The sequence below is a fragment of the Carcharodon carcharias genome, chromosome 37 (genome assembly GCF_017639515.1).
Source record: "Carcharodon carcharias isolate sCarCar2 chromosome 37, sCarCar2.pri, whole genome shotgun sequence".
In the NCBI taxonomy this organism is placed as follows: domain Eukaryota; kingdom Metazoa; phylum Chordata; class Chondrichthyes; order Lamniformes; family Lamnidae; genus Carcharodon; species Carcharodon carcharias.
This window is the reverse complement of record NC_054503.1, coordinates 8940542-8954464: the sequence shown is the minus strand read 5'-3', so window position 1 is coordinate 8954464 and position 13923 is coordinate 8940542. Positions and strand designations below refer to the sequence as shown.

The window sequence follows — 13923 nt, the reverse complement described above, 5'->3', positions numbered from 1 at the left end:
TTGTGGCTGACTACGAAATCTATATTGTTTCTGCACTGAGCTGTACTTTTCAGTAATGGCCAGGGTTCTTTGTATTTTCATTGGACCATTCTGCCAGCTATGTCAGAGATATATCAGTCTGTGTAGTTCATGACACCAAACAAGAGAATATTTTATTTGGTAAGCAGGTTACCACATGCATTTTCCACAGCACAGTGTGTACCATAGCCAACAATTTGATCTAATTTAAATGGTTGCTTCGGGATTCCTTAGTAATTGCTTAGTCTGGGATTTATATTGAGGAGAGAATGTAATCATTCTTTTCACTGCAATTAAGGAACTGTTAGGGCAAAGAATCCTTTGCACGTTGGGAAAAAAATTAATTTTGATGAGCAACGAACAATTTTAAATGCTATATGGTGTGAACCTGAAAAGCGTTTAAATGCAGTCATTTTAAATTTGCAACAGCTGAGGCCTCTGAGAATGTAGCAAATTTTATTTGTCAGTGAAAATTTCCTGATTACAATAGTCTCTTGGATGCTGTTCTGACGATGTTGTTATCTGTATAAATGTGGCAGACTGTCAGTAAGCATTATTGTCCTAAAAAGATGAGAAGTGAATTATGGTAATCTTTGGCTTCTCCTAGGGTTGCCTTGTTTTGCCAAGTGAAAACTAGATCAGAAGTAAAGCTGGGGCAGATTCGAGGTTTGAGTTCTGTGATTTGTTTTACTGGTGGTAAAACAAAATGAATCAAAACTTTAATTTGTAGAACGTCATCATGAGGATGTGGGCTTCTCTAGCAAAGCCATGTTTTATTGCCCTGAGAAGGTGGGTGTGGACCGCCTGTTTGCTAGGCCAGAGGGCAGTAAGGGTCAACCATGTTGAAGTAAGACTGGAGTCACATCAAGGCCAGGGCAGCAGGTTTCCTTCCCTAATGGGCAACAGTGAACAAGTTTGGTTTTTACAATGATCTGACAGCTTCATAGTCACTTTTACTGATACCAGTTTTTAATTGCAGAAAATTTTAATTATAAATCTCAAAACTCTCATGGTGGGATTTGAACTGCTGCCTGGATTATTAGTTCAGCTACTTAGCCACTACACTACCGTACCATTAGGGCCCCAATTATTAATAGTTCTGCATCATAGAAACATATGGAAAAATTAACTTTTATCTTTTGTGGTTATCTGATGTGCAATATACCTTTAAGAAGAATGTTATAATAGAAGATCACATGATCTTATTATCCAATAACAGTGTAGTGTGGGCTACCTTAGTCGTCTGTAGTCAGCAGTTAGTAGTTTAGAATAAGAGTCTAATGTAGAGACAAGGTTTTACTTGTAAGTACCCAAGTGTAGCTGCTGAGTTCCTTCGTAAATAAATAGAATAGTGACAAGGATCAGTGGAAGTGAAGGAAACACTTTTGAGAATGCCAAAATTGTTATCATGATTTCAGTAAAACGTATGTGAGTAAATGTTTGTACTGCATGTGAAATACATCCCAGTATACACTTTAAAAATTTTGCCCTTTCAAACATAGGTTGTTCTCTTAATGTGTATAATTTTAAGGTGATGACGAAGGGACGGAGATGATCATAGGTCTCTCACTGCTGGCGGTGGAAGTAATTTGAGGTGATGAACTGAGGATAAGTACATTTATTTGTCTGTAACTGTTATAATGCTTTAGTACTAGTGTAAGAAAATTGAAAAGAATATATTTTGGACAGGGTGGCCACTTTGTTGCATATGGTTACTTCTCAAGGGCAGTTAGGGATGCAGCAAATGATGCCCACATGCCATGAAAGAATATATAAAAAAGGTAGGTATTGAGTAAGAACCGTCTACTGATTTGCTATGTGTATGGTACCAACTTGGTCATCCTGAAACAAGCATGCAACCTGGATCTATTCGTCCAGCTAAACTAGTGACAAGGATCCAACATTTCCAAAGTAAAATTTTTGGTGTCTGATTTACCTCCCAGAAATGCCTAGATAATTTTCTCAGAAAGTGGACTTTCCTCAGTAAAATTGGTCAACAGCAGCCCTCGATTCCCGCGGCACTTTTTGGTAAATGCACTGGAATGCTAAATGACATTTAATTATTCTTCATGTTTTGAAGTGAGTGACTGCAAAAGAAAAAATATTATTGGAAAAGGAAAGAGGTGTTTCTTCGTATGTTGCGAAAGAATGGACACATTTTGGGCAACATCAGTTCAGCTGAGCTGCACACTACTGTTTTTGCAATAGAGTTTACACACAAATGATATTGCCATTTTAGCCCCAAAAGAAATACTAACCATGGACATATTTCAAGTAATGTAGGAAGACAAAAAAGTAATTATTCACAAAACATAAGGATCGTTATTTTATGTGAATTATTTCTTCGTTTTATGCCACCTCTGAGTTGATGGTCCTGAGTTCGTGTGCAGTAGGTGTTAGTCATTTGAGAGCAAGACAACATTATTGTTAGTAGGTAAACTACAAGATGGTGGTATGACTGACTTAATGGGCAATGTGTTTGCTCTCCAATTCTTTCCTGATACTTTATTGTTGACCACAACAGTCTTTTTACAACTGAGGAGACGGGATTCAATCCATTGTTGACAAAATATCTTCATTGTTGTTTGCAGGTTGGCAATGCAGTACTGTTTCAAAATGCACAAGTACATTGCCCATCACCTCTAGTCAAAGAGTGAATGCTGCATTGCTTTAGGAACACATTAAAGAAACAACATTAGATCTATCTTGTAGAGGTTTAACCAGAGTTTAAGTAGATTTATAAATTTATAAATACATGCTTTTTTTGGGATTGGGGGAGGAGCAGTTGGATGACAGGGGATGAGTAAAGGTTGGATTGTGCATTCCTTTAAACTCAACAATCAGTGGAAGTGAAGGAAACACTTTTGAGAATGCCAAAATTGTTATCATGATTTCAGTAAAACGTATGTGAGTAAATGTTTGTACTGCATGTGAAATACATCCCAGTATACACTTTAAAAATTTTGCCCTTTCAAACATAGGTTGTTCTCTTAATGTGTATAATTTTAAGGTGATGACGAAGGGACGGAGATGATCATAGGTCTCTCACTGCTGGCGGTGGAAGTAATTTGAGGTGATGAACTGAGGATAAGTACATTTATTTGTCTGTAACTGTTATAATGCTTTAGTACTAGTGTAAGAAAATTGAAAAGAATATATTTTGGACAGGGTGGCCACTTTGTTGCATATGGTTACTTCTCAAGGGCAGTTAGGGATGCAGCAAATGATGCCCACATGCCATGAAAGAATATATAAAAAAGGTAGGTATTGAGTGGACAGATCAAAAACACGAATGTGCTGTGCTGGAGAGTGCTTGAGGAACACTTTAAAGCTTCAATTCCTGACCTTGGTTGTGCTGCCCAGGTGGGTGCCAAATAGATAGTCTGCATCACCTTGTCAGATGGAAGGAAGATTGAAGTTGAGAATCATCGTACTGTGCAGTGTACTTCCTGGCTCGAGGACCTGCTGAGAAACAAATTATCTGCCAAGCTTTGTGAGTGCAAAATGATGCGCTGCATTGTTGGGACATAAGAGGAGAGGAGTAAATGTTAAGTTGACCAAATCAAGTACATGTGTAAGTTAGTCTAGTCCCAGCCTGCTTTGAGACCTGTTGTTTTCAAGTTATGAGTTCCTTATATGAGCAGAAATTTAATCTCCTTTTATGATGGGAGTCTGTTTTGCTGAGTTAGATGATGTTGCAGCTATGCCAAGTCCCCTTAGTTAGCTTCTCCAAGTGTCCATGTGCCAACCTGGAGAGGAAGTGCCAGTCGGCAACTTGCCTGTGAGGCACATCGCCTGCGTGTCTCATTACATACTTTCTGTCTGTAACAGACCAGCTTGGGATCTCCTTAACTTGTACGGTTCATTTAACTCACTGGGACATTGAGAGGGTAATATTTATTTTCCATTTATTTAACTGATGTTGCACCAAATGCTGTTCATGGCATGTGAGATTTTCAAAATGAGTAAGTTAAAACATGAACCGAAGGCTGGCAGACATTATAACAGTGGATGCTGCTTACAGTCCTTGCACTAAAAGTGCTTTTGTTTGTGAGCCAGCAGCATAGTATTTTAAGATATTGCCTTTGTGACCAATCTTAATGCACACATAAAGTCTAGGATGCTGGCACTCAGGTATGCTAGTAATATTGGTACGGGTTATCATTTGCACTTGACTGCTAGGTACGGTTTGTAAATCAGACCAGTGGAAGCATCTGGCGGGTTTCCTGTTTGGTGTAAAGATTATTCACAGCTCATTTTCACTCTTGCTTTTCCAATTTTTGAAAATACACCACACCACAATGAGGCGTGCTACCACTTTAAAACTGTAAATTCACATCTCTCTCAAATAATGGTGCTGAGAATCGGAATCAATATTTTATTTTGTGTACTATTTGTGACTGTGTTGGTACTGTGCACAGCATTTTAATTATATTCTGGATGGTCGAGACAAATGTTTTGCATAATATTGTACTTGATTGTCTCTTTGTGTGATGCACTTTAAAAAAAATCTTTTAATTTAATGATTTATTACCCTTTCCTCTCTTCTGAGGATACTTCAATAAAATGTGTGCGTATATATAATATATACATATGCTAAAATTATTGTAATATGCCTCTAACTCGGATGGTTCCATCGGGACCAAATGACAGGCACAATGGTCTCGACTGATCATGTATATCATTGCCCGAATAGTCAAGCAGCAGAACATTCAGCCTCTGTAGAATGTAAATGCATATCCTGACACTCCCTCTCAGCAATATTCTACTACATGACAGTCAGCCTTTTTAATTGCAATTTTGAAAGTAATTTAAAGCTAATTTATAGGGTCGGGAGGCAGGGAAGTTGCCATTTTTCTCATTAAAATGCTCTGATTTTAAAAAAATCAATACTTCATAGTTATTTAAAAACAAATTAAGCCTGGGAAATGGTGGTGTAAGGTTAGCTAACATAACAGCAATAACATGATCATTAGTGTAGAAATATTATTTCTCATTTCCAATATTTAGGGGTCATACAAGCGTTAGAACATTTCACATCTTAAGAATGATTTATTTAAAAGATCAGTTGTAACTTAATAATCACAGTTTTAAAGAATATTTACAGGAAAGTCATAATCAGAGCTTCAAATGATTTCTCGGTTATTCTCCAACCCAGGTTACTGGTGTGTCAGGTAGGCAAAAGTGACGACGGGCTTGAGGCTTTTGGCTCAAATATTCAGGATAGCCCCACCAATAATATTCAGCAATCAAGTGAAAGCCTGTTGGAAGGGAGGGTGGGGAACTTTCAATGAAGACTGTGCAAATGTCTCTGAAAGAAATTTATGTATGGAAGAACTCCACTTCTGGATGGTCTCCAGTTCCATCTTTGCACCTTCTCATCTTATGTAAAGATGTCAAAAGACTGACCTTAAAACAAAGAGCATGGGACTTGAGGTCTTAGGTTTTCAGAAGCTGAGACACTCGTGCACCCTTAGTAACTTGAGAGACACTTTCCATTGAAAGTGTAACCCTTTAGCGCCCATCCTGTACTGAGGTTGCTCTTTGCACAAGGTTCAGTGAAACTTCTTATTCAGGGAGACTATTTCATTCTTGGTTAACCCTTTGAGCACTTGATTTTCCTAGTCATTACTGAAATTGTGTTGTTTTCTTCAGAACAAATATTCTGCAATTTTTTTTGTGTTTGAACTACATATTGTAAAATAGACAGCAGAGCGTTCCACTTATAACCAATGCAGTTTTAACGAAATCTTGTCCAAATCAAATGCAGCACCGTAAATTTTTTTTCTAACATTGTGTGATGGGAAAGTTTGAAAGCCCAGAACAACTCAGGTTCACAGTGTTGTTCACATAAAATTTTTGGTCCTCAAAGGGTTAATCTGAGGATTAAAATTAACAATGTTGCTGGCCAGATAACTACAAGACATCCATTTTGGCCTGACATTTAAAGACTTGAAATTTAGATACACACTGCTTTTAACTAGAGGCAAAAGTCTAACTCGATTTTAAAAAAAAACATTTTCAGCAAAGTTGTCTTTAAAAATAATTATGAAAGTCCATCTCTTCTTCCAATTAAGATAAAGTCCTAAAACAACACGGAAAGAACTAAATATTTATAACTATTTTTCTCTTTTTTAAAAATATCATAGAAGAATAAAAAAATAAACAAAACATCAACAAATAGTTCTGGTAGAAGTTGGGGGGGGGGGGGGGGGTGGGGAACGGGACAGTGGTGGTGGGGGGGATGGTGGTAAAGCCTTAAATTGTGCATAAGGAAACAGGACTGTGTGTGTGTGTTGAGCTTTTTGCTTAACTGCATAATGTAAATCTCCAAGGTGGGGGAAAAATATCATGGCTTGTGAATTCTTCACCAAGATGTTTACCTGTGTGACACTATAAAGGATTGTGTCTTTAGATTGCCTTAGGACTGTATTTCCAAAACAGGTTGTTCATCCTTTATCCCACTTCTAACTCAAAATGCGAAAAGAAAAACTGGCTTGTACACAATTAGGTAGCTGTGTTTTCTTTCTAAGTGTCCAGTTGTTTTTTTAAATCTTTAAGCATATTAAATATAAATTATGTGACAAATGTACAAAATATGTGCCAGGCATTTTCTGCTGGACTTTGTGTGTTTTATTCCTAACATTTTTTATGTTTTTTGTTTAATATCTTCTGTGTGCAGTGCAGCAGAGATGATCACATTATGAGGCATCACTGCAATCACGTGTAAGAATATTCAGCATCTGGTATCCCACCGTCTCTGTAACCTCGGTTACTGCTGAGGGCTGTACTGTGAGTGTTCTTGTAAAGACTTGTCCCATTGGATGGAAATATGGTGTGAATCACATATTCCTCCTTTGGTCGCTGTTGGTTATTGAGTGGAATCATCTGAAAGCCACTCCCTCTGATTTCTAAAATGGAATTATCTTTCTTTGTCCCAGCTTCAGCATAATCATCCTTTTTCCTGCAACCTCTGTTGTACACCTGATCGTGTGAAAAAACATTCCTGTTGTTGTTGATGTAACAGCATATTGCAGCAAGGGCAACGACAATGAACACTAAGGCTGTTGCGCCTCCAATAATACCAGCTAAGGGAAGGCCTACTTGGTCCGATTCTTCTTGCTCTCTGTTTAACGTTGTGGTGGGACTATATAAGTCTGCGGTCTCTGCTTTAGCACATACTGGTGTTTCATCCCTTACATAGAAGTTACTGGCCTCCATTGTAACCATGCATATGATGTAGGTTGACTTGGGTTCAAGGGCTGTGAGAAGATACTCAGTCTTGTCTCCTTGTACCAAGGTTTCAGTGATAGAACCCACAGATGGATTATGGTCTAGTCTGAGCCAACTGAGCCTGAAGGATGTGACTGGTAGTGATGCCCTCCATGTGATACGAATGCTGTCCGCAGTTAAAGGCATCACGTTAATGATTATCGGCTTTGTTCCTGGCCCCCTTGACAAAGGATAGTCCACAGCTGTATCTGGTGGCTTCAGATTTGGTTGTCTCGGTTTGTACGTGAATTGCAGTCCTTGAGTGGCAGTAGCTGTACGAACAATTGGGGTTGTTTTCACAGCTGTGTTGCTGCCATGCAAGCTGATCTCAAAACACTCATCCATTTCTGTATTGATATCTTTGACTGCCATTCCTCGAACTTTATCAGGCCCTTGGCACATAAGCCCTCGCACATTGATGTGAAATGCAGTTGTTTGTAACCAGTCTCTGAGCCACATCATTTTGCAGCCACAATACCAAGGGTTGTTGCGCAAGAGTAGTTGACTCAAGTTCGCCAGGTCATCAAAGACTCCTTTGGGTAAAGTTGTTAAGTTGTTATTGGATATGTCCAACCGTTGTATCTGTCTCATTTTAGAAAAAGCATTGGCTGGAATGTAGCTAATGAGGTTATCCTGAAGATACAGCTTTTGTAAATTGGAAGCAGGTAGATTTGGCGGTGGAAAAATTAAAGAGTTCCTAATCAATGAAAGTTCAGTCAGATTTTGAAGTCTGCTGAAAGTTTCATCTGCTATTCTTTGATTAGCTAAAAGATTGCCATCCAGTACCAGGCGCCTTAAGCTGACCAAGCCTTTGAAAGCATAGTGTGGGATGGTTGCAATCCGGTTGTCATCCAGCCTCAGTTCCTCCAGTGTTTTAGGAAGACCAGTGGGGATGCTGCTTAAATGGTTCCTGGACAAAAATAGCAATTTGAGGTGTTTACTGTCAGCAAAAGCATCTTCCTCAATGCTGACCGTTGACACTGAGTTATCATCCAAATGTAACTTTTCCAACAAGGGAATCCTTGAAAGTGCATCGTGTGTAATGGCCCTAATGTTATTGTCTTGAAGATGCAGCTCTTTCAGAGATCTAGGAAGGTTTATAGGGAACTCATCCAAAACATTTTCATAAAGGTAAATCACTTTTATATTCAGAAGGTACTTCAGTTGGTTGGGGATCCCAGCATTGTTAATCTGGTTGTTTTGAAGGAAGAGAGTCGTTGAGTCTTCTGGTATTTTGGCAGGAATGGATGTCAAGCTTCGGTCGTTGCAGTAGACAAATCCATTGTCACATCGACACATAGTAGGACATGTAGACATGACACATGGCATCAAAAATGCTGGTATGGTAACCCAGAGCAACAAACTTGTTTTCATACCCATTGCTTGTAGTAGCATTTGGAGGTAAAATTACTTGTACTTTTATCTTTTTGTCCACTTGCTATGATCTGTCAGGAGAGAGAAAGTATTAAGATATACATTAGATAATGTACATTTTCTTGCCTGCCCTCCCCATTCTGCCCCTTCCTGTTCCATGCACCATTCCCCAAACAAGAGAGCAGGTCATTTCACTGGCCACTTCCACTAGCTTGGGTCATGATGGCCATTTTATGCATGAGATCCAAATTGCCCCACCTATATTAATGAATCATCTTGGAAAGTTTATGTTTATAAAAGGGCAGCTGACTACATGCTTGAGTCTTCCCAGCCATCAGTTGCACTCAGAAATGTGAAAAGGCCAAGTCAACTGGTTGTGGTAGCAACGGAGACCCATTTCCCCTTGATCTTTTGAACTATCATGGGATTTGCTCCTGCATGATGGCTGACAGAGAACAGCACAAGTGGCAGTGTAAACCAGAAGGAGCACTGCTGGTATAGTATTACTCTTCTGAAACTTGAAAGTAACATAAAAATGTTGGAAAAGTGACATTAAAAATGATACATCCCCTGCATTCACATCCAAAAGCCAACATGCCAATAAGACTAATGATATAACCAGTTTTATCTGGCAATAGCTTAACTCTATAAAATTTGATATATAATTAGAAGAATGCTGAAAGCAAATTAGGATTTCTGAGTCCTCCTTTGTGTCTTATTGTTCTGAGAAAATAGGAAAGTTTTGAAAAAATTGTTACACTGAGTAAATAAGGCCAAATTTTATTTTGGATGACAAAATGGACAACAATCAAGCTTGGGCTGATAAGTGGCAAGTCACTTTCGTGCTACATGAATGCCAAGCAAATGTCAAATAAGAGTCTAACCACTACTCCTTGGCATTCAACTGCATTACCGTTGCTGAATCTCACACCATCAACATCCTGGAGTTATCATTAGCCAGAAGCTTAAGTAGATCAACCACATAAATTCTGTAACTACAAGAGCAGGTCAGGGACTGGAAATTCTGCTGTGAGTAACTTATCTCCTGACTGTCCAAAACTTGACCACCATCTACAAGGCACAAGTCAGAAGTGGTATACACTTCATTTGCCTGGATGAGTACAGCTCCAACAACACTCTACAACATCCAAGGCAAAACCTACTTGACTGGCACTGCATATACCTCATTAAATTTCTGCTTCTTCCCACCATCAGTACCAGTGGCAGCAATGTATACCGTCTTCAGGATGCACTGCAGCAACTCACCATAGCTCCTTCGACAGCATCATCCAAACCTGCGATCTCTACCACCTGGAGGAACAAGGGCAGCAGGTGCATTTTTTTTTTCTTTATTCTTTCATGGGATGTGGGCATCACTGGCAAAGCCAGCATTTGTTGCCCACTCCTAATTGCCCTTGAACTGGGTGACTTGTTAGGTCATTTCAGAGGGCAGTTAAGAGTCAACCACATTGGTGTGGGTCTGGAGTCACATGTAGGTCAGATTTCCTTCCCTAAAGGGCACTAGGCACTTAAGGGCTTTTACAACAATCAATGATAGTTTCATGGTCACCAGTACTGAGAATAGCTTTCAATTACAGATTAATTAATTGAATTTAAATTCAATGGGATTTGAACCCATGTCCCCAGAGCATTAGCCTGGACCTCTAGATTACTTGTCCAGTGACATTACCACTATATCGCTCCCCTCCAAATCACATACAATTCTGACTTGGCAATATACCTTTCACATTGCTGGGTCAGAATCCTGGATCTCCCTCCCTAACAGCACTGTGCATGTACCTACTCCGCAAGGAGTGCAGCAGTTCAAGAAGGCAGCTCAGCACCACCTTCTCAAGGGTAGTTTTGGACGGGCAATAAATGCTGGCCTAGCCAGCGACACCACATGCTATGACTAAGTAAAAAAAATTGGAACAATTCCATGAGTATGTCATGTATAGCTGTATAAAATAGAATTTACTATACTTCATCATTTATACACTTGCAATTATTTAAATTTGTTATTCCCCAGTTCCTTTGAGAAACCATTGACAATACCTATGTGAACATAGGAATGAGAGTAGGTCATTCAGCTCCTAGAAGACCCTAATCTACCAATCAGTTATATTCTGGTTGATCTGTACTTTGATTCTGTTTTCACTCCTTTGGCCCATTTTCCTTACTACCCCTACCCAACAAAAATCTATCTATCTCAGTCACAACAAGTGCAATTAACCCCCAGCGTCCAAAGGGTTTTGGGGGAGGGCCTCAAGATTAAAAAGTGCCTCTCAATTTTACTCTTGAATGACTAGCCCTAAGTTTAAGATTATATCCCCTTATTCTGGATTCCCACACCAGAATAACTAGTTTCTCTGTATTTACTCTATCATCTTAAACACCTCAATCAGATCACCCTGTATTCAAGAGAAATCAAGTCAAATTTTGCAACCTTTCCTTCATAATCAATCCTTTAAAACTCAGTATCATGTTCAAGACACTTCCCCATTGAATTTGAATAGCCGAAACTCATTTATGTAAACAAAGGTGACAGCAGGCAATTTTCTCACTGTTGGCGGTTGGTACAATGATAGTGTGACAACAACAGCACCATACCAAAGAAAACATTTTTTTAAGTTTGTTACATCACCACCTTGCAATGACCACAAGGTATTGCAAACTTTTTTCTGTGGTTGCTCGGTTGTGTGTCAATGGAGTGAAGCATAAAGAAAGTTTAAATTGCTTATTCTCATCTCCTAAATGTAGCTCTGTTGGGTGGCCATGTGTATGAGGGCCAAGTGCCAGGAGGAACACTGGCTATCGCGCAGTGACTGACAAAGATTACTTAACCGCAGTCAAAGAAAAAAACAACTTCCATTTATATAGCATCGTTAATGTAAATCAAATAGTCTCTTGGTGGTACAGAACTTGAGTATTGCTGATAAAAGAGACATGCGACTGCAACTTTTTGTCTTGCATTCATCTGGACAGACACAAGAATGCCAAATTTCAAAAGCAGCAACAATTTATACTTCATGAGAAAAGAGTCGATAGGTTGGCAAGATGACTCTGGTCAAGGCATTGCCGTGGATATTGTTCTAACGCAGCAGATGATGTGTGCCAGGTAGATCAAATCCATGAGGGAAACTTGATTGCGCTATCACAACGGTTTTATAATTTGTATTTATTTCAAGATGCGTGTACTGAATTCAGAAATAATAAGTCCACCAAGACTTTTAGAAATTTTTAAAAAACTATATTAAAATATTAACAAAATAAAAGATTTCAAACATATACATAGGACTACAAATTACTAATATAATAATTCCTAATTAACCTAACTCCCAGTTGTACCCCCTTTAAGACAACAGTCCAAAAATAGATTTTAGATTCAGATCCAGCAAATTAACACAACATCCTGGACAGTGGAACTTGAAATGACTTTTCTTCAGGTCCGGTTTCTGTAGACAGCAGGCTATATGCACAAATGCTGGAGGCTTCATTAAGGCTACTTCACACATTTCTATTAGATCTCACTGTGCCCTGACGTAGCCTTGTTCTCCTTTTATAGATGTTTCTCCCTTTTTAATATGTAAATTCCATTGTTTCCATATGTCTTTGGAACTTTACCTTACTCATAATGTAAACCTTTTCATGTTGCCAATATTCTCATTAACCTCTTTGAAATTCAAACCTCCCTTCATCTATCTAAAAATGCAAATTCCTGTCACACCTTACATGCTAAGACCCCAACCATGTTTTACCTACTTAGCATTTCAAAGACACTTCTATACCTTACTTCTTTTGATATCTTCAACTTGTTACAAAATGTAACTAAATCACACACACATAGAAAAACACAACCCTCCCCCCATAAACATACTTTACAATAAACCAGAAAAATGTTATGAAAGTTATTATACTTTCATGACAATATGGCACCAGGGAGCAATTGTCTCCCACATCTTTTTATTTAATTCAAAAAGGTGCAATGCCTGGACGTGTTCTTTTGGCCTGCAGAGGACGGGTCCTGCATATGAAAATATGTAGCTTCTAGCTTTGATAGCATGTCTCTCTCTTTTCAGCAACACTCGAGTAATATAAATAATTTCAAAGTGCTTCACCAAAAAAATTATCAACCAAAATTTGACAGTGACCCATGTAAGTCAGGTCAAAACTTGGTCAAAGAATCTTAAGGAGTGCGTTCAAGGTGGAGAGAGAGGTGAAGAGGTTAAGGAAGGGAATTCTAGCATTTAGGGCTTAGGCAGCTGTGATGGAAATCAGGAGGCCAAAATTAGAGGAGAGGTTAATGTTCCAGAACATATAATATTGTACACAAATGCAAGGCTTTAATGAGCACAGTTTCTACAAAACCTGAACCAGAAGTCTGAAGTCACAGGATGGATCCGTCCCAGATTTACACAAAGTGCGATAGCAGGTGGGAAAAAGGTCATTTTACCTGCTGGTTGCAATGGCGGGTTTTCACACCGTGTTGTCCTTCCTCATTAAAAATGTATTCAAGGGAAACACGGTGGACTGCTGACGGGTGGGCTTGGATTTGCCTGCCCTGCCGTGACCTCTGCACTTCTGCACTCCGGGTGCCATATTTAAAGCGCATCAGAGCACATGCCTATTTCATGTCTACAGACCAGGACTGCTGCAGGTGACAGATGGCCCCAAAACAAAGAAATTGGCAGCCCCCAAATTTAGTGACGCCTCTCTGGGGCACCTGCTGAATGCTGTGGAAGGCTGCCACGATGTTCTCTACCCCGGCTGTGGCAGCAGGAGGTCCACCAGAGTCACCAATCTGGCCTGGGAGGCGACGGCAGTGGCAGCCAGTGCCACCAGAACACAGAGGAGGTCAGCCATTCAGTGCAGGAAGAGGATGAGTGCTCTCATTTGTTCCGCCAGGGTAAGTCAGCCACCTCACCACTTCCAACTCTCATCCTCACAAACCCATTGCACATCCACAGGGACCTCACACCTCAATGGACAAACCACTAACTCTCACACACACCCTCACACCTCCATCAGGCTCATATCCTCTGGAGCTTGTGTCCTCATCCCATCCTTGGCTTCGCTCACCACACAAACATTCCACGCAGTGCCATGTGTCCTGCTCACACACTTTCCATCTGTTTTCATGCAAGAGAAGCTGGCTGACAACATCAGGGAGAGGTCCCAAATTGGGATGGAGTGGCCCACATTGGGTCCCACACCCACTTTGAGGAGTGCGCCATCGCGCTGACTGGTGAGGACGTGGGT

At 39.7% G+C, this 13923-nt stretch overlaps 2 protein-coding genes across 3 annotated transcripts in view; one reads left to right on the top strand and one right to left on the bottom strand.

Moving 5' to 3' along the window:
* The window catches only part of LOC121272970 (ADP-ribose glycohydrolase MACROD1-like), a 904756-nt gene that overhangs the window by 45717 nt on the left and 845116 nt on the right, over nt 1-13923 (top strand). The gene's annotated exons all lie outside the window — the stretch shown is intronic.
* LOC121272969 (leucine-rich repeat transmembrane protein FLRT1-like) overlaps nt 6241-13923 on the bottom strand; it is a 148422-nt gene continuing 140739 nt past the window's right edge. For both annotated transcript variants that reach the window (XM_041179875.1, XM_041179874.1), the window contains one exon: nt 6241-8735. In XM_041179875.1, coding sequence (XP_041035809.1) covers nt 6739-8685 — 1947 coding nt within the window. In that variant the 5' untranslated portion in view covers nt 8686-8735 and the 3' untranslated portion in view covers nt 6241-6738. The remainder of the gene's footprint in view (nt 8736-13923) is intronic.